Raw genomic sequence first — 23,370 nt, forward strand, 5'->3', positions numbered from 1 at the left:
CCAACCACCACGAGTTCAATTGCTATCAATTACTGCGGCCTCTTTCATTTATTAATGACCAAGTTATTTCTCCTTCCAACAATAGCTGTGCTGCTGCTGAATTACTCAATATTATGTGACTTATTTATAACACGGGTGCAGCTGGTTCTCATTTCCTCACCCAGAGGGCTACAATTCTGAGGTCAGTGATGAAGGAGGCCACCTGGTGGGAAGAGGTAAGAGATAAGCTAAAAAAGCTGTAGCTGCTACAGGGCCAAGAGGGAAAAGAAGGTGCCTTGGAGACAGGCTGCCTGGGTTTCAAATTCCACCTCCGCCACTTAAAGCCTTGTGACTTTGGGAAAGTTGGGTACCTCTTTGAGGCTCAATTTCCTCTTCTGTAAAATGGGGATGAAAACAATCTACTCCCATGGAGTTGTGGTGAAGAGGCAATGAGCTGATGTGTGCAGGCACTTAGTATGGAATCTACCCTAATAGTTATTGTTGTTAGCTGCTGTCAAGCGGGCCCCCAACTCATGGTGACCCTGAGCACGATGGAACAAAATGCTACCTGATCCCGTGCCAACCCCATGATCAGTTGCGGATCGGACTATTGTGATCCATAGGGTTTTCATTGGTTAATTTTCAGAAGTAGATCACCAGGCCTTTCTTCCCAGTCCATCTTACTCTGGAAGCTCAGCTGAAATCTGTTCAGCGTCATAGTGATAGTCAAGCCTCCACTGACAGGCAGGTAGTGGCCGCACGTAAGGCACGTTGGCCGGGAATTAAATCCAAGTCTTCTGCAGAGAAGGCAAGAGTTCTACCACTGAACCACCACTGTCCCCCACTCTAATAGTGAGTGCTCAATAAATGTCCACTTTTATAATTACAGTTACAATCTGGGATTTCCACCATTAAAGGGTACAAACAGAGCAGAAAGGGAAAGCCCAGGATCAACCCCAATTCTGGAGGCTGTGACTTTCTGCCCAGGGACATCCAGCAAAGTTCCACTGTCAGGACTATGGAAAACACAACCTTCTTATTCTCGGAGGTCAGAGCTTCAAGTCCCTTCCTGCCTCTATGGCTCAGACCTCAATGTTCCTTCCGTCCCCGTGTCATGCAACTCAAAAACCTGGACATCTTATTCCACCTGCCTGGCTTTGGAGCGAGTTGCCATCTGTCACAGGGACTTTGCTCATCTACACCATCAGACACTCCCAGCAAGGCCTGGTCCACAAGTCATCTATAAATTGTTAATGAGTTACTCTTAATCCAATAGGAATCACTGCCCACAACTCTAACTCTTAGGAAGACAATGCCTAACAACCACTCCTAACTTACATTCCTCCAGGTGCTGGGGAATACCAGCAGGAATTCTGGGGAGAGAGGGCTGTGGGCAAATCAGTTGGGGCAACATCAGATTAAACCAGCAAAATGGATTTTTTTTTCTTGCAGGACTTCTCAGAACCTTGAATATGCCAATGCATGCTGGGAATTTACCAAAGGAGGGGAGCCTGTGTAGGGTTTTCCCAAACTAATTTGATCAAGAGGCTGGTGGGAAAAGGTGGACCTGGCATCTCTGGGGCAGTGTGGAATTGTGGGAAGAGCCAGAAGTTGCATGTCCAAAGGCGGTTTCAGCCTGGCTGCATGATCTGAGCCTGTTTTCTTATCTGTAAAATGGGTGGCTTCTGTCCCATGGGGTTGTTTTGAGGATAAAACAAGACATTGGGTGTGAAGCTGTTATGGGAGAGTCTCCGGAGCAGGAAATCCAAGTTGAGGAGCAAAGGGTCATCAGGAGTGATCAGTGGGAAGGTCTTCCACATCTGAATTGTAGGAACAAAGGTGCAGGAGTAGGACCAGAGGCAGATCTGTGAGTGACTTCCCAGAGCCAAGCAGCTAGCCAAGCCAAAGCCAGGACCAACCCCAGACCTGGCTGGCCCCAGTCCAATGCTGTTTCCACATTCAAGTGCCCCTTGCCAAGGCGGGCTCAGCAGACGTAGCTCAACCTGGGTCCCTTTCATCAAACCATTTCCTTTGAAGCTGTTTTCTGTGACCCAAGGAGAGCCCAATAATAGCCAACTTTTCCTTAGGACCCACCACACGCCTGAGCCTGTGCTAAGTGCTTAACCTCATCAATGCAACAACCCTATGAGAAAATAACTATTAGTAATTCCATTTATTGATGACACCATGGACCACGTCCTGCAATGTGGTATAATGAATAAGAGCACAGGCTTTAGAGGCAGAAAAAACTGGGCTCCTTCTTCTCAGAGGAAATTCTCCCTGAGCCTCAGTTTATTCATCCATAAAATGGGTACAACGTATATAGAGGGTAATGAGAATTAAATGAAATCCTCTACAAAAAGCACTTAAATCATGCCTGGTAGAAAGCAGAGTCTCAGTAAACAGTTAATGTATTAATAATCCTTCCTCACCATCATCATTATCATCAGTATTACTAGTATTCTTATGCTTTGTCTCCGAAGGGTGGGTCCAGGACTCAATCCCATTGGAGTTCTCACTGAGCCATCTCTGTCTTCCCTCCAGCAAAAGATTAATGAAGTCTCTGATGATCAAGGCTTAAAGGGACCCCAGAAAGCATCTAGTCCATTCCCCTTAGGTGTGTCTATTCTCTTCTCTGAGCCTCAGTTTTCTCATCTGTAGAATGGGCGCGATAGCACCTACTCCAAAGAGCCAAACCTCTTAGAATAGTGCCTGGCATGTGGTAAGCACTGGATAAGTGTTAGCTGCTTTTATTATTTATGGGAAACAGAGGCCAAGAGAAGGGGGAGGCTTTTCCAGGGCCACCCAGGGAAGCTCAGCCAATCGGAAATCTGAGTCCAAGGCCCCAGCACTGGTCCAGGGCCACTCAGAGGTCAAGCTGACATCCATGCCCTTGAAAGAGATGTTCTGGCCTCCCCGTCACCCTCTAGCGCCAAAGTCTAGGGCTGCCGGCAAGCTTTTGTTCCAGCACTGGCCACTTCAGGAATATACATATTTTAAATACATATATATATATAAAATTGTTTGCATCCCACAGCAGCCATTCCAGCTTAATGAATGAATTCAATATGCTCAGAAAATGCAGGATAAATCCTTGCCTGTGGCCCAGAATAGGCCCAGCTGCACCAGCTGTTGGAGCCAGCCACCAGCTGGGGCAGGGCAGGAGAATGCATGGTCTGAGGCCGTGGGAAAGGCAGGTGGGAAGGGACGGGCCCAGGCAAGAACAGGCCTCGGGGTGCTAGGTCCAAGGACAGAGCAATGAAATCTGCAGAATAATGGCCACATGGTCGCTGCTCTGAATCAGAACCATGCTCTGTCCACAGCACCAGTGCAGGGGCCAGGAGGCTGTGAGCTTGCAGGTGGAGGACGGAGGCCCAGAGGGCTGAGTGACTGCCCATTGTCTTGAACTTGGGAAGAAGGCCTGAGCCTGCTAGACTGATGCAAGCCACCACACCTGGGCTTAGATTTCCCTCTGCCTAGAACCTAATTCCTTAATATCTTCTCAGTTTTCAAGATTAAGCTCAAGGGTCCCAGCCTCTAGGACCCCCTGGGTGAGGCTGACCACTCTGACTTTTGGATGTCTCTTGCCTAGGATTTCCTCCTCCTGGCATCATCAACGCAGTCCTCTGGATCTCTCTTCCTTGATCAGAATGAAAATCTCTCTTGGATCCTGAGGATGGGATCCCAGGGCACATCATCACCTGCCATAACCAGTTGCCATCGAACCAACTCCAACTTATGGCAACCCCATGGTTATCAGAATAGAACTGCGCTCCACTGGGTTTTCAATAGCTAGTTTTTCAGAAGTTGATTGCCAGGCCTTTCTTCTGAGGGTCACTGGGTGAACTCAAACTACAAACCTTTCAGTTAGCGGCTGAGAGTTTAACCTTATGAATGATCCAGCGACTCCATCAGCAGGCATAGAGAAGAAGAAAAGAAAGGGAGAGAGGTGGGGTTGGAAAAAGAGAGCGAAAAGGGAAAGAAGAGGAAGACAAGAGAGGACTGAAGGAGGTGTGTAGCTTGGTTAACAGGAACGTATCAGTGTCAAATTCCTGGTTTCAATACTGTACTACAGCCCTGTGCAACGACGCGGCTATTGGAGGGAAGTGGGAGAAATCGTTCGTGGAACTCTCTGTGCTATTTCTGTAGCTTCCTGCAAGTCTATAATTATTGCAAAACAAAAAGTTTAAAAACACAGCATGAAGGAAGATACACCCCAAACTGTTAACAGTGGTCACCTTTGAGGGCAGTGGGCTTTAGGATATGAATTGGAACTTCCATGTTTTTACTCTATATTCTTCTGTGCCAGGAGTCCTGGTGGTGTAACGGTGAAGCACTTGGCTGCTAACCAGAAGTCTGGTGGTTCGAACCCATCCAGCAATTCCCCAGGAAAATAACCTGGCAACTGCTTCCACAAAGATTATAGGCTAGAAAACCCTATAAACAACAAAAAAAAACCTATAGGGTAGTTCTAATCTGTCACATCAGGTCACTATGAGTTGAAATCGACTCAGCAGCACCTAACGACAACGACATATTCTTCTGTGTTGTTCCTATACTTTATAAGAAGACAACTTGAAGGTATTACTTATACAATTTTTTTAGAATAAAAAGATAGTAAAACATTTCACAAAGTGCTTTAATATGAGGTCACTGCTTTTGCGGCAATTGCATCACTGTTATTATCATCACTGGCCTTCTGCATTCAGGGGCTTGCCCAGCTTGGGGAGTGGTCGCCCACCTCCTTGGACCCCTGGGTGGACTGTCCTTGCTGCTGAACGTTAGCAGTACCAGCAGAAGGCGGAAGCTGGGCTCTCATCATTATTGATAGTATCTCTCCCTCCTGTGGGCTCGGCTGGGATCCAGAGTTATAGCCCTGGTCCATCCAGGGACTGACATTTTTATGACAGTGTGTGAGGAGTTGCCAACCCCCCTCCATCACCCCATTGCATGGTCCCTCCTCTGGTTATATATGGGTTGACCATGCTATATATTAGGCAATGGGTCAGCAGCAAGTAGGCTGGGAAATTCAGCAAAAGACAAATAAATTAAACATTCCACTAGCCTTCAGAGAAAAGGGAAGGCAACGCAACATGGCCATCAAGCTAGCAATCACTTGTTCTCGCTTCCATTTCTGATTCTGAACATGACTGTCATTTTTGTGGAGTAATGAGGGACAGCAGGCAGAGTGACAAATGGATTCAGGCTTGCTGGGGAGAGCACATACCATTTTTTAATGGCAACAAGACCACAGGGGTTGGGGAGGATTAAAGACCAACCCAAGTAGCCTCCCTTTCTCACCATCACCAGGGGAAACTCACTGGAAATGGGTGCTCTGCCCTGGACCAAACTCGTTGCCATCCACTCAATTCCAACTCATAGCGACCCTACAGGAGAGAGCGCAACTGCCCCATAGGGTTTCCAAGGACTGGCTGATGGATTCAAACTGCCAACCTTTGGGTTAACAGCCAAGCTCTTAACCACTGGGCCACCAAGGCTTCTTGCCCTGGACAGTGGACAGATTTTTCATTAACAAGAGTAGCAATAACAATGACAATGACAGAGCTTTAAGTTTTCAAATAAAATAATTAAAGCCTCACAAGAACCCTAGGAGGTAGGCACTATTATTATTATCCCCATTTGACAGATGAAGACACTGAGTCTCAGAGGTCAAGGCATGCCCTTGGGAGATGCAGTTAAGAAAGCAAATGACGTATTACATTGGACATATCTGCAGCAAAAGACCTCTTCAAAGTCCTAAAAAGCAAAGCTATCACTTTGATGAGTAAGGTGTGCCTGGCTCAAGTCATGATCTTTTCATGCATGGCAAAGTTAGAGAATGAAAAAAGACAGAAGAAGAATTGATGCATTTGAACTGCGGTGTTGGCAAAGAATGCTGAATACACCATGAACTGCCAAAAGCCTAGAAACTCTGCTGAAACCTATCCACCATGGGTGACCCTGCTGGTATTTGAAATATTGGTGGCACAGCTTCCAGCATCACGGCAACAGGCAAGCCACCAGAGTACGACAAACTGACGGTGGTGGCCTCATCCCTTACTCTCTCCATACCAAGTGAGGCCCAGAGAGCATTGATTCTGCTGGCATTTGAAATATGCTGGCACCAGCTAATAGTTTCGTGGGCCATTTTTTTTTTTTTTTGCCAAAGGGAAGAAACACAAGTTTGGATGAACAGTTGTCTAATTGCTCCTGAGGGATGGCTCGAGCCATGAGCCTTGGTTAATAACAAACCTAACTTGGTGTCAAATCACCTGTCGTTGGTTGTCTACCATGTGGTGCCAGCCTCCAGAGCCCTCTCCCACTGCCTTCCCAAGGGACCCATCAGCGAGAAATGGAATGGAGGTGTGGACACAGTGCAGAGGAAGGAAGAGAAGTAGCCCCTTGGCCACCAGGTGGGCATGTTCTCCCAAATCCAAAGGCCACCATGCCTGACCTCCCCAAAGAAGGCTCTCATGAGTGAATCAAGGACGTCCAGGAGCTCAGGAGCCTGCCGTTGGAAGGTGGTCCAGAGTTGATGCAAGAGGACGTGCCCTGGGAGCAGAACGGTCTTGCTCAGAACCACTGGCCTGGTGTCAAAGTGCTTTTGTCCATCTGCCCGTCTGTGTAGTCCCTCTCCTAGCAACTGAGTGCAATCATCTCACTTACATTCAGAGGTGGCCTCCCCCTGCTCTGACAGCTGATGAGAAGATGTAATGTCAACCAGCATTTATTGAGGTAGGTCATCCATGGCGGAGAGGTTACAGTGGAGTTCTAGACTAAGACAGGCTAGGCAGAAAGGCCTGATGATCTACTTCTAAAATTTAGCCAACGAAAACCCTACTGATCACAACAGAACATTGTCTGGCTGGCTCGCTAGCTTTAGATGCGTCATCAGGGAAGACCAGTGGCCTCAGAAGGACATCACGTTCGGTGAAGTAGAGAGCCAGAGAGGGAGAGGGAGGCCCTCGGTAAGATGAATTGACACAATAGCTGCAGCAATGGACTGGAACACGCTGGGGTTGTGAAGATAACGCAGGACCAGGCAACATCTCGTTCTGTTCTACATGGGGTTGCCATGAGTCAGAGCCAACTTGACAGCAACTAACAATAACCATGTGCCAAGCCCTGAGGATGCCAAAGTAGGCAGAGTCATACTTGGCCCCTGCCCTCTCATAGTTACGGCCCAGTAGGGGAGACAGGTACGAATCCAGTAATCGCACCTATAAAATGAGGTAGTCTAATGACGTCGACACGGTGGGGGAGACGGGGAGAAGTGAAATTAGAGGATGCTTTGAGCATTACAAACAGAAAAACCAGACCTCGTCCTGGGGTCAGGGAAGGTTTCCAGGAAGAAGTGGCATTTGAATCAAGAGCTAACTCTGATGGGATTTAAACTTAAAAAAAAAAAAAGCAAATGCAGATACTCAAAAAAAAAAAAAAAAAAAAAACCCTTTCCCCTGGCACACCTTGAGGAGATGTGTCTTCTGCGACTTCGAAGACACCTCTCAGCTTCCCTGGCTGCCCCGGGCACGGCTGACACTGAGGAGATTCAGGGTGCCTTCAGGGAGCCCCAGCATCCCCAACTAAATGATGCCACATCATAGGGGCCAAAAGGACTGAGAAAGGGGCAGGGGAAGGTCGCGGTGGCAGACTTCTGCAGGAATTCAGGGGTCAGCAGGGACGTGATGTAGCTTAAATGGGGATGGGATGTGGTCCCCCAAAAGAGAAGGCTCAGAGGGGCCTGAGGAGTTGCTTCTGAGGCCTTGTGTGATGTCAGCGCTGCAGACTCCCCAGAGAGAAGCAAAACTCACAGCGGACTGTGAGCATACTGGCCCCATGCTAGGCCCATTCCTGGCACCACCCTGTATATGTATGGAAGCCTTTAAGTGAGGCTCGGTAGAAAGGCCTGGGGATCTACTCCCGAAAACTGGCCAGAGAAAACCCTGTGGATCCCAACAGAACATTGCTGGCTTGCTTTGGATGCATCATCAGGAAAGACCAGTTGTTGGAGCAGGACATGATGTTTGGTGAATGGCTAGTGACCTTTTAAAGCATAAAAAGAGGAAGAAATTTTCAAGAAAAGGAGAAGGGAGAGTTCCCCCGGTTGGGGAAAAGAGAGCAACACTGGAAAGGAAAACCCCTTCTGGGTCAGCAGCCTGGATAGTTTCTCACCCTATTTCCTGCCCTGTCCCTGTTTGGGTTGATCCATGACACTAGGGACCAATGCTTTGAATCCAGCTGAGGCAGCTCAAGCCTCAGGACTTGACCACCCTGGTAGAAAAAGTGGCGCCACCAGCCCTTATGGAGATCTGCAGGAGGGAGGGCAGGTGCAATGGTACTTGGGGGCAAGAGGCACAGTCTTTGAAGCTGGGCTCGGAGCTCAGGAGTGTGGATGAACTTTTGTGGCTGGACCTCAGTCTCTTCATCTGCAAAATGGGCAGCATATCAGTTCTCCCTCTTCCCAGGCTGTTCTAAGGATGCAGTGACATTATCACACCTGTAAGTATTCCGTACACGACTTCAGGAAAGGAGTTAATTCTCCACCAGAGAATGACCTTAGTGGTCTGTTGCAAAGCCCGGGGCAGCAAAGTAATCTTTGCAGGAAGACAGGCTGAGGTTTGAATTCCTACTCAGGACTGTACTAGCTGCGTGGCCTCAGATCAGTCACAGACCTTCCCCAAGCCTCCATTCCCTTATCTACAAAACAGAGATGGACGAGAGAGTATTTACGGCACCCTCCTCGGAAGTCAGGCCCTGTGCCGTGCACTTTTTGACATTAATTCACTTAATCCTCTCAAGTAGCCTACAAAGTGGCTTCATTTCATCCCCATTTTACAGAGGAGAAAACTGAGGCTCTGAGAGACCAAGCTAGGATTCACAACCAGCAAGCTGACTCCTGGGCCTGCGCTCTTGCCCATGGCACTTTTCTTCCTCATTGGGTTATTGCATCAGTCCAGCCAGATCAAAGAGAGGTACAAGCGCATTTGAAAGACTCAAACGCTAAACCAGTATTTGTGGTGGTTTTATGATTGCTATTATGACACAAAAACCTGAGTCTAGTTCTAAGGCCCGAGATCTCCCCACAGGGTCTGATATTGGAGTTTTTAAAAATAGGATTGGGGTTCTCAAAATACGTTAAGGGAGCCAGTCACGCGGGGAGGAAAGTATCACTTTAATGAAGAAAAAAAAAAAAAAAAAAACCTGATTAATGGAAATGATTCTTAATATATTTCAAAATGATCTGTTATGACACAAAGCAAAGACATTTATACACGACTCTGAAATTCTTAATAGCTGATTTTAGGGCAACTTATTATGAAATTTTCCCAAGCAGAATATATAGTAAGTAAATCATCTGGGCAGGTCTCCCAGGCAGACTAAAGGCAGCTCCTCTTAAAATAATTTATAAGCTGGGGGTAGGGGGCAGCCTGGGAGAAATTATTGCCATAATCATGTATTAATAAAATATTTATAAATGTGACTTTCTCTTTTATTGTTACAGATGGTTATAGGGACGGGTCATGTCCCTGAGCCTCCGTTACAGCTACCTGCCCCAGGAGAAGAAATACTAGAATCAAACTGGGTGCCATCACTTCCAATGACAGGTCAACAAGCAGGGACCTGGCTTAGCCTCTGCTTTGTCTCCTTAGAGGCAGGGGACGTTCAAGTTTGATCACGAAAGTCAGTAGGCAGGTCTCACGTGCCTGCAGACTTGTCCCCTTCCTAGGCTTTGCAGAAGGCCTGGAGGGAGCCAACCCGTTTGAGCTGAGTGCCAGCTGAGTAGAGAGCTGACTGTGTGACCTTGGGAATGTCACCTAACCCAGACACAATGTTAATCATTAACATAAAACCAGTTGCCACTGAGTCGATTCAGACTCATGGTGATCCCATATGTTGCGAAGTAGAACTGCTCCATAGGGTTTTCAAGGCTGTGATCTTTCAGAAGCAGATTGCCAGGCCTTTCTTCCAAGGTACTTCGGAGGGGGTTGAACCACGAACCATTTGGTTAGAGCTCACACCACCCAGTGATTCCTACACTAATCATTAGATCCGCCTTTTACTGAAGATTACCTTGAACCAGATGATACTGACGACCTGCCCATGACCCCTCAGCCCTCTCCATGCCCACCCACGCACGTCCCTGGTCTCTCACTGCAGGTACGTGTCTGTGCAGCTTTCCTGGCTGCAGGCTACATGCAACCCATACACATGGGGGCAGGCTAGAAGTATGGGAGACAATGGCCCAGGAGAAACCCTCAATCTGGGAGAAGCAGGAGTTGGTGGATAAATACCCCAGCCTCCTTGCGTCTTGGGTAAGACAATGAGGAGGCGCATTCCTCAGAGTTTTCCAACAGAACTGAGACTCAACTGCCCATTGACGAATGTGCCCTGTATTGCCAGCTTTTGCTTCCCTGTCTCACTTCCCACTCCCCCACCAGTGCTACCTTGGATCCCCTCCCAGATATGATATACACATCCAAATCTTTATCCTGAGTCTGCTTCTAGAGGTTGTTGTTGCTCAGTGTCATAGAATCGATTTTCAACTCATGGCGCCCCTATGTGACAGAGTAGAACGGCCCTATAAATTTCCTAGGCTGTCATCTTTATGGAAGCAGATCGCCAGATCTTTCTCCCGCAGAGCCACTGGGTAGGTTTGAACTTTCAATTAGCAGTCAAGCATTTAACCTTATCCAACCTAATTCATCTTCCTCATTCTTATCTCATTTAATCCTCATGGCAACCCTACTTTTAGCCCATTGGAAGAGGAAGCCACTGAAGGTCAGAGAAGCCTGGAAATTTGAACCTGCATCTACCACACTCAAGGGCCCACACTCTTAGCCTCGTGGTTTATTGCACTGAGACCTTCTGAGCCCCAATTCTCCATGCTGCAAAGTGGGTTTGCTTCCTTCCACACACTCCCCAACCCACAGGCGCCCATGCCTCAACTGTGAACCTCCACAGCTTTCCTAGGCTGAACCATACAATCATGACCTCAACCTCAGTCAGCTCATAACATTGGCTGATGGTTTCCAGTACAGGGTTTTCATCTCTCCAAATACAACGGCAAACTCACAAGACAGGACCGTACCCTCACAGCCTGTCATACCTTTGACTCTGCCTAGCACAGAGCTGGGCACCAAGTAAATGTGGACTTGTCTCAGGGATCAGGTGGCTCTTGTGGAAAGGTTTAATGGGAGCAAGGTTGGCCAAAGCCCTCGGCTAAGGCCAGAGGGAGTGAGGTGAGAAACCAATGATTTTCTGGCCCCTTGTTTGTAATTTTCTCACGCTTCTACCCCTCTAGGGTGACTTTTTATTGCTGGTAAGATCCAGGGAAATCAATATGTTCTCCATACTCAGAAACCGATGCTGAAATGAGAACTCTGCTTGACCTGGAGATACATACTGAGAGACATTCTCCTTTGGAGCTTGTAGAAGCTGACCAAGATGGCCACCTTCTGGTAACAACACCCTTTCCCATGGAGTGTAGCCTTGGTGGAGCTATCAATCAAGGTGTCTTATCCTATCAGGATGCCACAATGAGTGGATAGGGTTGGGTAAGGGAGAGAGAGATCCAATCAGCAAACAGACAAGGGGAAGGGGGAGCAGTGGGTAGAAGGGCAGCAAAGTCACTTTTCAGCACATATGGGGGGACCGTCTCCAGAATACCTAGATAGAAACACATCACCTTCATTGCTTGGACCTAACTGCCTCTTACATGTCCTAGAGCTGCTCTGCCCAGGCCAGTAGCCACTGGCTACATGTGGCTATTTAAAATTAAATTAAATAACACATTTGATTCCTCACAGATTTTCAAGCTCTCAACAGAAACCAGACATTCTGGAGCCACTGAGGCTGGATGAGCCCTCAAAACTGTTGCCCTGAGACAATCTTTAAACTTTAAACCAAAACTATCCCCTGGTGTCTTCTTCGAACCAAAAAATAGCTTATCTTAATTAGTAAGGTACATCAGCTCTGAGTATTGTGCTCTTTTAAAGAGTGATCTATGTGAGGTCAAATTGACAATGGCAACTCAAGAGGTTGGATGGGAGGCTTGGGGGGGCATGAGTTTAAGTTAATGGTGGTGGAACAATTTGGAAAAGGATAGTGAGAATGGAAGCATAACTTGAAGAATGCAGCCAATGTCACTGAATTGTACATGTAGAAATTGTTGAAACGGTGTATCCTTGGCTGTGTGTTTTTTCGCCAAATTTTTTTTTAATTGTTTTTTGATTCTTCAGTCACACTGGCCGCATTTCAAGTGCTTAATCGCCACTTAGGGGCTTGTGGCTACCATACTGATCGGCATACATAGAAAGCACTTTCTTCGCTGCAGAAAGTTCTGTTGGATAGCACTGGCCTAGAATGTTTGAAAAACCCAGCCCTGCTTCCTTCTTGCCATGCCTGATTCAGCATCCTCCCAAAGAACAGTCCCAGAGACATAGAAAATGACAGATTGACCCTGTCCCCATCCCACAGAGACAAGACCTTGTCAGACACCTGCCAAAGGAGACAGCTGGTAGCCCAGGAGAGCCTGGCAGGAAGGACATACCTTTACAGGCCCCCGCCGCGCCCAGGTGGTAGATGGCTGCCAGCACCCGCCAAATGGCTCGCTGCTCACTTCCTGAGATGCCCAGTGTCTCCATGGCACCCTGGAGCTGGGCAAAGGCAGCCGCCGCCTTCTGCTTGTCTTCAGGCTGAGAGCAAAGGAAGAGAGGAAGAAAAAGAGGCCATCATAGTTAAAAAAAAAAAATGCCAACTCACACCTTGAAGCTGAGCTTGATCTCGGGGGAATGTGTGGTCACTCTATTATCGCGGTAAATTACCCATATTTAAGCTGAGGGGTGTTGACACACAGAGCTCAGGCTGCTGGGAAACATAAAAATCACTTTGACCTGACTGTGGAACGCAGTGCAATTTTTCACTCATTCAGTACAGATTTCATGAGGCTCTGCTCTGTGCTGGGCTCTGGGCTAGGGATGCAAAGGTGAACCAAACCCAGACCTTGATTTTGAGGGGCTCTCAGGGTAAACCAAAAACCAAACCAAACCCATTGCCATCAAGTTGATTCTGACTCATAGCAACCCTACAGGACAGAGTAGGACTGCCTCACAGAGTTTCCAAGGAGCTCTTGGTGGATTCGAACTGTCGACCTTTTAGTTAGCAGCTGTCATTCTTAACCACTACACCATCAGGGTTTCCCCTCTCTGGGTAGGAATGGAAAAAGACATAAAAGCAACTAAGTGTGAAACAAGTGGTAGGCTACAGGTATAAACAGAGAACTAAGAGACATCACAAGTAGCCCTGGTGGCACAATGGTTAAGCTCTTGGCTGCTAACCAAGAGGCTGGTAGCTCGAATCCATCCAGCAGCCCCACAGGAGAAAGATCTATGAATCTGCTTCCATAAAGACTACAGCCAAGAAAATCCTATGGAGCAGTTCTACTCTACCACATGGGGTCACTATGAGTCAAAATCAACTCAACGGCACCTAATGACAATAACAACATGGGATCAGAAGAGGAATCTCTAATCAACCCCACCCTAGAGAGTGAATGGGGCCCTGATGGCACAGTAGTTAAGTGTTTGGCTGCTAACCAAAAGGTCAGCAGTTCAAATCCACCAACAGCTCCTTGGAAACCCTGAGTCAGTTCTACTCTGTCCTATAGGGTCATTATGAGTCAGAATTAACTCAATTGCAATGAGTTTGGTTTAGGGGTAAGAGAGTAAATATACCGTAGAATGATGAATATACCATGGACTGCCAGAAGAACAAACAAATATGTCTTGGAGGAAGTACATTCAAGATTGCTCCTTAGAAGCAAGGACAGAGAGACTTTTTTTCGATTACTTTGGACATGTCATCAGGGGCAGCCAATTGCTAGAGAAAGACATCATGCTTGGTAAAGTGGAGGGTCAGTGATAAAGAGGAAGCCCCTCAATAAGATGCACTGACACAGTGGCTCAAACACAGCAACAATTATGTGGATGGCACAGCACCCGGCAATGTTTTGTTCTGTTATATACAAGGTCGCTATGAATCATAGCCCACTCAACAGTACCTAACGACACCAAGAGAAAGTCAAAGGGTATCAATGAAGTTGTCAACAATTTCATGCTAGTTTGATGCACAATCAACGTCCATTGAAGCAGCAAAGGGTGTATTGCATTGGGGAAATCTGCTGCAAAAGACCTCTTTAACGTGTTAAAAAGCAAAAATATCACTTTGAGGATTAAGGTACACCCGACCCAAGCCATGGTATTTTCAATCACCTCATATGCATGTGTAAGTTGGACAATGAAAAAGGAAGTCAGAAGAACTGATGTGTTCAAACCATGGTGTTTGTGAGGAATATCGAATATACTGTGGACTGCCAAAAGAATGAACAAATCAGTCTTAGAAGAAATACAGCTAGAATGTTCTTCAGAAGTGAGGATGGTGAGACTTGACTTGCTTACTTTGGATATAACATCAGGAAAGACCAATCACTAGAAAAGAATATCATGCTTGGCATGGTATAATGAATCACTTTTACATGGCCTCTCTAGCCATAGTTTTAACTCCTACAAAATGATTGGCTGGGCCACAATCTTGCAAGTGATTGGTCAATTACTATTCAAATTGAGTGACTGTGACCTACTGAGGGGACTGGTCGGTTTGTGGTCCTGGTGGGAAGGCTATGTCTTGAAATTGGCGCTTCTATAAAGGCCAATCCCACAGAGGTTCAGAGGGACTTCACGACCATCAAGAAGAGTCTTGAGCAGAGCACATCCTTTGGACCAAGGACCCAGGGTCCTTGTGCTGAGAACCTCCCAGACCTAGAAGAAAGCATTATAACACTAAAGACAGCATGAGACAGTGCTGGTGTGCTTACCAGTCCACAAAGCAAGAGTTCTGTTTGAGTGCCTTCGGGCAGGAGTCTTACTAGCAGCGCTAAAAGAGCTATAACAATTGCCCTTGAAGGGGAAAGGCCTGAGTGTGCCCCATGCAGGGCTGCATGCCTCCCCCACCCTGGTTAGAGTGACAGAAGGAGAGCCCTATCGGCTTGGTAGCTGGGGAGGCCAGCGGGGCCCAGTGGCAGAGCCGTATCCTTGGACCCTCCCTGAGCAGCACGGTGGTAGCTGGAGGCAGTGGTGACATGAACACAGCATCTGTGCCTACCCAGTAATCTAAGAGTGAACATAGGTAATTTGGGGGAAGGGAAAGTGTTTCCCCTTTGAGAATCTGTTGTTATTGTTTACTGTTTGCTTTCTGTAAGTAATAATAATGGCTTTCGCTTTGCCAACACTGTGTAAATGTCTTGTGTGTCCAGCTCCATCACTGATGAGCGTAGCACACACGGAATGGTTAATGTCAGTGGGTATACGTGCCTCGTTCCTAGAAGTCTAATGCTGCCTGGAAGATTGAGGCACAGCCTGTCTGCACGTGCGATGCAGACAGACAGACATGTACATACACTTGGTAAAGCAGAGCACCAACAAAAATGAAGGAGACCCTCAAGGACATGGATTGACACAATAGCCATAACAATGGACTCAGACATACCAACGATCATGGAGATGGTGCAGGGCTAGCACCATTTTGTTCTGTTGCACGTAAAGTCACAATGAGTCAGAGCTGACTTGACGGCATCAACAACAGAGTCAAAGAGAACGTCATTGAAAAGGAGATAAAATTTTGATTGAAATTTGAAAGATAAAAAAGTGACGTTGACCAGTTCAATATAATAAAGATCCTGACAGGCAGAGAGAACAGAGTGAATAAATTATGACTCTTTGGTGACAACTAGTAGTCGATTGAATGTGGACACAGATGCACATTTTTTGGAGTTAGGATAGGCAGAGAAGGAGAAGAGGTAAATTAAAGCAGACGAAGCTGACAGAGGCCAATCGTGAAAGTCTCAAACACGAGGGCTTGTGCTTTAAACTCAAGCGAAAAAAACCAAACCCATTCCCACTGAGTAGACTCCAACTCATGGTGACCTCGTATGTTACAGAGTAGAACTGTGCTCCATAGGGTTTGCTTGGCTGTACTCTTTACAGAAGCAGATTGCCAGGCCTTTCTTCCGAAGTGCTGCTGGGTGAGTACAACTAACCTTTAAGTTAGTGGCCAAGAGCAAACCATTTGTACCACACAGTGCAACCGTGATTGGAGAACAAGGAAACGGTCCACCATCTACATTTCTAAACCCATGGCAGACATCACTAATCGATGAAGCAAGCCAATGAGTCCAGATTCCTTTCAGGATATCACCCCCTGTAGCTGCCACCCACTGATCTGCTTTGGCAACTGAAATGGAACCTGTTTGCCATCCTTGGTGCAGACAATAAAAAACTGCCAAAGATTTTTAAGCAGGAGAAAAGATAAAATGATATGATTGGGTGTTTATGGGTTGTAGTTCTTTTTTTTTTCTTTTCTTTTCAGATTTATGATCCCAATTATGTTTGATTGAATATTAAAATTAGTCTGAAACTCCTGTGCACACACGCCATCTGGCCAAGGAGACAGAGCCCAGAGGCCTGCTGGGTAGAGAGGAAGCAAGCAGGGAATGGGGGTTCTTTTGTCAATAATCTGCCGGCAGATAATGAGGAAGTGATTTGCATCTGGCCCTCTGAGAGACTTGGGTGATGAACTACAGGCTATTAAAGCTGAGAGGTTTTTGAGTTTTGTAAAGTGTAATGTCCAGAGAAGGTCCCTAAGTGGCACAAAACATTTGCACTCGACTGCTAATCTAAAGGCTGGTGGTTCAAACCCACCCAGTGGAGCCAGGAGATAAAAGCCTGGTGATCTGCTTCTGTTAAGATTACAGCCAAGATTAACCGAGTTAGTAAAAGCGTATACGTTGCATATTGTGTTCTCGTAAAAGATGGTACATATGAGGCCAAACTGACAACGGTAAATCTACAGTATAGATGAGAAAACTAGGGGAAGAATGAGTCTAAGTTAAAGGTGGTGAAACACTTTGAGTAGAAATAGTGAGATTGCTGACACCAAGTGAAGAATGTGACCAATTTCACTGAATTGTACGTGCAGAAATTGTTCAACGGGTACATGTTTTGCTCTATTTTCGCCAAAAATAAAATAAATGTTAAAAAAAAAAAAAAAAAGATGACAGCCAAGAAAACCCTATGGAGCTGTTCTGCTCTGTAACACATGGGGTCTCCATGAGTCAGAATAGACTGGACAGCAATGAACAACAACCAGCAGACATGCATGACTGGTACCCTGCTCATATCTCCATCAGCCTTAACAACACTGACAATGTCCAGAGAGGGCACAACGTTTGCCCAAGGTCGCCCAGCAAATGAATGTCAGACACAGGACATTCTAACTCCCAGTCAAGCCACTTCTTCTAACTGGGAAACTCACAAGGATCATCAACCAATTGGGACAACATCAAAGTATGCAGTGACATTGAGAGCTTCGCGGTGGACACCTTTCAATTAATAGTAAAAGCATGTTCCACTGATCCGTCATATTCCCGGGCCGCCACAGGACTGCAAAATCCCTAGCAACCAAGAGCTCAACCTAGCAACCACAGCTGCTCCACCGGAGCAAACGGAGGGAAAGAAGGTGTCTTACCAACATGCTCTCGGTTATTTATGAGATTTCAAAGTAGCAGAGAAAGGACCTGGGAAGGACAGCAGCAGTACATTTATTATGGCTCCTACAGTCAGCTCTGAGCCTTTGACTTTAAATTACAGATGGGCTCCGTCGTCTGCCACTTAACTCGCGTGGGGAGGAGAATGAGAAAACTTTCTATTTAGCTCTTTTGCTTCTTTCTCTCTCTCCCTCTCTCTCATCTCTTTTGGGACAGAAGACATGGAGAGAGAGGTACAGATGCTTCTAATCCCAAATGCTTAGGATCGGGAAGGTGCTTACACTTTCTTCAACTTCTAGAGAGCCAGTTGTTCTTTAAATCCTCTGCATAATGTCCTGCCAAAAGCCACTCCTTGAATCAAAGTCATGAAAACAGAAATAAGTGAAATCAGGAGGATAGACTCAACTCACAACTCAAATGTCCATCAGCAGGGGAATGGATAAGGAAATGGTGGTATACCCACAGCAGAGCGGTGAAGTACTACACAGCACTGAAGAAGGACAAGCCACCGATACTCACAACAACCTATGAATCCCACAGACCCAATGCTAACAGCTGTGTGATTCCACTGACATGAAGTTCAAGAATAGGCAAAACTAATACATGGTAAGAGAAGTCAGGATGTTGGAAAATTTAGCATCAGATGCTGGTGTGTGGTTGCACAACATGATTAATGTAATCACTGTCGCTGAATTGTACGTGTAATTGTACACATAAAAAATGATAAAACATTGTGTACCAGCAGTCCCCAGGTATAATGGATTGAATTGTGTCCTCCCCCAAATATATGTCAGCTTGGTTAGGCCCTGTGTGGTTGTCCTCCATTTTGTGATTTTCCTATATATTATAAATCATAATTTCTGCCTGTGGTTAAAGAAGGTTAGGGTGGGATGTAACACCGTTGCTCAGGCCACATCCCCGATCCAATGTAAAGAGATTTTCCCTGGGGTGTGGCCTGCACCACCTTTTGTCTCTCAAGAGAGTTGGGGGCTTCATAGCACCCAGAAAGCAACACCAGGAGCAGAGTGCATCCTTTGTATCCGGTGTCCCTGCACCTGAGAAGCTCCTCAACCATGGGAAGATTGAGGACAAAGACCTTCTTCCAGAGCCGACAGAGAGAAAAAGACTTCCCCTGGAGCTGACACCCTGAATTTGGACTTTGAACCTACTTTACAGTGAGGAAATAAATTTCTCTTTGTTAAAGCCATCCACTTGTGGTATTTCTGTTATGGCAGCACTAGATGGCTAAGACACCAGGTTACAAACATCTGACTAACGTACAACCCATAGTTATGAACCAATCTCCTTAAAGCCTATTATATTAACAATATGAGGTACATACAATAGTTCGTAATAACAAACAGGCCCTACTTTGCAAACCACATCAAAATATTATTATTACCATATTATGTTAAAGATGTCTTGGTGTAACTGGAAGTGTTTCTTTAATGTTTTCTTGCATAGAAAGGTACACTATACATTATACACTAAGACAAACATTTGGCTAACTGATGTTAGATACGAACCATACCTAACCGTTCCTCAACCAAAACCAAACCAAACTTGCTGCTGTCAAGTCAATTCCAATTGAACTGTTCCCACTTACATACAAATTTAACTTAAAAAGACAGGCTTAGGAATGGCACTCATTCGTAATCCAGGGACTGCCTCTATCTATAAGGTTCCCCAGGCGTTGCAAATATTTTGTGCTTGATTACTAACCTAAAGTTTGGCAATTCGAATCTACCAGCTCAGCCACGGAAGAAAGGCCTGGCCATCTGGTTCCAGAAAGATTACAGCCAAGAAAACTCTATGAAGCACAGTTCTACTCTGTAACATATAGGGTTGCCATGATTCAGATTCAACTCAATGACAGGTTTGTTTTGTTGTTGGCAGTGGTGGCGTTAGAAACCCTGGTGGCGTAGAGGATAAGTGCTACAGCTGCTAACCAAAAGGTTGGCAGTTCGAATCCTCCAGGTGCTCCTTGGAAACTCTACGGGGCAGTTCTACTCTGTCCTATAGGGTCGCTATGAGTCGGAATCGACTCGACGGCAGTAGGTGGTGGTGGTGTTACATATATTTTTACCACAATAAAAAGAAAAAAAAAAGAGACATAAGCCAGGATGATGGCTCTGAGGAGCCGTGATGATGGACTCCTCTGAAGGGGAGGGGGCTACCTGGGAGGGGTCACAAGGGGGCCTCTGGAGAAGTGGGGAGTGTTCTAGATCTTGATCTAGGGGATGGCTGCAGGTGTGTTTAAGAATATAACCACGATTAAACCATACATTTAAAATGCCTGACTTTTACTGTATGTTTTATCTTGCCATTTTTAAAAAAAAAAAAAAAAGCAGTGGGGGGAAAAAAAAGTTCCCCAGGGTCTGTCTGATGCAATCAAAGTCTCAAGGTCAACCAAAGGCTGCAGGTAATTTAGTGAGAAAAAAGGAAAAAACTAAAATGTTCTCTCCACATGAAATGGGCTGAGTCTAGAGCACCCAGGAGATTCTGAGGTACAGAGAGAGGCCAGGTGGGAAGCCTGAAGACTTGGAGTCAGAGCCAGACGTGACTATGGACTCTGCACTCTCAAGCCCAGCGACCTGGCACATGTCTCTCACCCTTGCACTGAGCCCAGTTTCTGCTTCTGTAAAAGGGACATAATATGGTCCCCTCCTTCTAGGGCTGCTGTGAGAGTTCAATGAGTCAGTGTGTTTAAAGCGCCCAGCACAGTGCCAGCAAACGGCAGCGCTCCGTAAATGGTGGGCCCCACTCACCAATGCCTTTTGGGCCATGCCTTTTCCCAGGCTATTTCCCCTTCCCAGACACCCTTTCCCCACTGCCACCCAATTTCGTGGCCAGCACTCCATGGAAAGTGGATCAGGCATGCCCCGGCCCTAAGGTACAACCAGTCCAAAGTGGGGGACAAATGTGCAAACAGACAATGATAGCACGGAGTGAGTGCCAGCTGGGGTAGCTTTGGGGAGGGGCAGAGGACCAGATTCGAAGGGTCAAGGCTTCCTGGACACATACCTTTAAGAGAGCGAGCAATGTGAAGCCTGAGCTGGGGAGGCAGGAAGCGTCTCGTAGCAGAGGGTGAGGCAGGGGGACTCGGTACATTTCAGTGTTGAGAACTTTGAGGATGCCACAGGTGCTCTCTTGCAGGGCAGAGGGCAGTGGGGAGCCATGGTCTGCAGCTGGGAGCTGCTCTCTAACCAGCTGATGGACACCTCCCTGGCAGAGAGAATTGGTGCCTGGGCCTTTCCCCTGGTTATGAGCACCACTGGGGAGGGGAGGGAGTCTCTGGCAGGCCCTGGAGTATCAGGGTGGACACAGCTCTGTGTCTCCGCAGTGAACCAGTCAAGGGCCCTCCCCCTCTTCTGGCCCCTGGACTGAAACTAGCTTTGGGAGGAAAGTGCTAAGCACTGACTTAGGTTATTTGCAAAAGGTACACTGGTGGTATCTGCATAGGTAGGCGAACCTTATGCAGAGCCTCAGGGAGGGCAGGACAGGTGTCACAGTCCAGAGCCCCTTTCTGAGGACTCTGCTAACACTCATTTGACCAATCCATTTCCTCTCTGGGCACTATAAGTCCACTTAAGTGGGGAGCAGAGAAAGCACTAATTGAGCACCTGTTATGTTGTACAGGTGCTTTTACCCTATGAGGAAGGTTTGTTGTTGCTTGCTGCCATTGAGTCAGCCTCCGACTCATGGCAACTCCATGTACGACAGGACATTCTGCACCATCCCTATAATCATTGCAGATTGGACCGCTGCAATCCTTTCATTGACCGATTTTCAGAAAGAGTTTGCCAGGCCTTTTTTCTTGGTCCATCTTAGTTGGGAAGCTCTTTTGAAACCTATTCAGCATTATAGCAACACACAAGCCTCCACAGACAGACAGGTGGCTGGACATGAGGTACCCTGGCTGGGACTCAAACCCAGGGCTCCACCATGGAAATTAAAAAGTCCACCACCGAACCACCACTGCCCTCCACTGCAGATGTGGGTCTCTCCAACTGACAGAGGAGGAAACTGAGGCTCAGAGAGGTTAAGATAGTCGCCCAAGGCCATCCAGTTGGGATGCAGCAGAGTCACTCTGTACCAGACACTCCACTGAGCCCATAAACCTCGGAGCAGCCTGAAGAGCTGGGTGTTGTCTTGCCCATTCCACGGATGGAGAAACTGAGGCTGAGAGCAGTTAGGTGACCTGAGAACACACAGCCCTCATGATGGGGAGGCAAATTCAGACACAGCGAGTCCAACCCAGAGCACCTGGTCTTCTCCCACTATTTGGAATTGAGATGACAGAGAGGGAAGGCCGCAGCGCTTGGACTGAGGCTGACCTGGGTTCCAGTCCTATCTCAGCCACTTAAAAGCTGCGTGCCCTTGAGCAAGTAACTTCGCCTCTAAGGGCCTCCTAAAAAAGAGGTGTGATACTCCCCAATCTCAAAGGGCTATCAGAAGGATTATCTGCCCCCCAATCTCAAAGGGCTATCAGATGGATTGTGTAAGAGAGAGCCCCCGGCAGAGCCACTGGTGTGACTAAACAATCCCTATCCCTGCTTTGGGAGGCCATCCCTCTGCAGTTGACAACTACAATAAAAAATAAATGTGCCTCGGGCCACGCCTGGAATGTGATAGCTAGAAGCAAACTGCTGAGAGGTAGGGATTATTATTATTACCACTGCTGTTGGGCCCTTTCTTAAAAAAAAAATTCAGGCTACGTTGCAGAAAAATCAGTCATAGAGAAGAAGAAAATAATATGAAAGCTTTGAGATTTCAAATGTTTCCTGGTGCCCCGGCAGATCACAAATAAGTTCCATTTAAAAGCTGGAATGTGGCACACGGCCAGGGTGCATTGTGAGGGCTGTGACCGGAACCAGCGGCCAGGCGACCAGCAGTCCAGAGCAAAGCCAGCCCCGTCCCAGGGTCTCGGTCCTTGCCACCGGTGAAGCACCCTCACTCCATGCCCACCCTCTGCTCTGCAGCCACACTGTACTGTTTGCTACTTCTCGGCCTTTTGCCTTTGCATCACCTGCTCAGGGTAGCAGGAATACTGGCCTCGCTGCACCTGTCTAACTTCACTCTCTCTCCAGGACCAGTTCATTGTCACCTCCTCCAGGAAGTCTTCCCTGATATCTACCCTGGCCTCACTGCATCTGTCTAACTTCACTCTCACCCCAGGACCAGTTTTTTGTCACCTCCTCCGGGAAGTCTTCCCTGATATCTACCCCTCCCAGCACTGTCTTTGATTTCTCTGCTTTTTGTCTTTGCATCAGCTGCCCAAGGTAGCAGGAACACTGGCTTCACCGCATATAAACTTCACTCTCATTCCAGGACTAACTCTACCACCTCCTCCAGGCAGCCTCTGATATACCTCTAACCCTCCGGACCTGGCCACGCAATATGTGGGACATAACCAAAACTGATTCATGGCGACCGCATGTGATTTTCAGTGGCTGATTTTTTGGAAGTAGATCACCAGGCCTTTCTTTAGAGATGCTTCTGGGTAGACTCGAACCACCAACCTTTAGGTTAACAGCGAGCATGTTAACCCATTTACACCACCAAGGGACTCCCCATTTGGGATATACTTGTACTAGAAATTATTTGATGTTTATGTGAAATTCAGTTTAACTGGGCGTCCTATATTTTTATTTGTTAAACCTGGTAACTTTTTGGTATTATACTTAGCAACTGCCTTTTTTTGGGGGGGTGCATTTCCCGGCCACCAGGTGCCCTTAATGAGACTGTACCTGGACAGCCCAACCCCAGGTAGCTAGCCCAGGCTTGTAACA

At 47.0% G+C, this 23,370-nt stretch overlaps 1 protein-coding gene across 2 annotated transcripts in view; it reads right to left on the reverse strand.

The window, feature by feature from the left end:
- Positions 1–23,370, reverse strand: part of MYO18B (myosin XVIIIB) — a 305,824-nt gene that overhangs the window by 264,950 nt on the left and 17,504 nt on the right. For both annotated transcript variants that reach the window (XM_064272527.1, XM_064272528.1), the window contains exon 9: positions 12,530–12,674. In XM_064272527.1, coding sequence (XP_064128597.1) covers positions 12,530–12,674 — 145 coding nt within the window. The remainder of the gene's footprint in view (positions 1–12,529; positions 12,675–23,370) is intronic.

This window comes from Loxodonta africana, chromosome 19, assembly GCF_030014295.1.
Source record: "Loxodonta africana isolate mLoxAfr1 chromosome 19, mLoxAfr1.hap2, whole genome shotgun sequence".
Classification (NCBI taxonomy): Eukaryota; Metazoa; Chordata; class Mammalia; order Proboscidea; family Elephantidae; genus Loxodonta; species Loxodonta africana.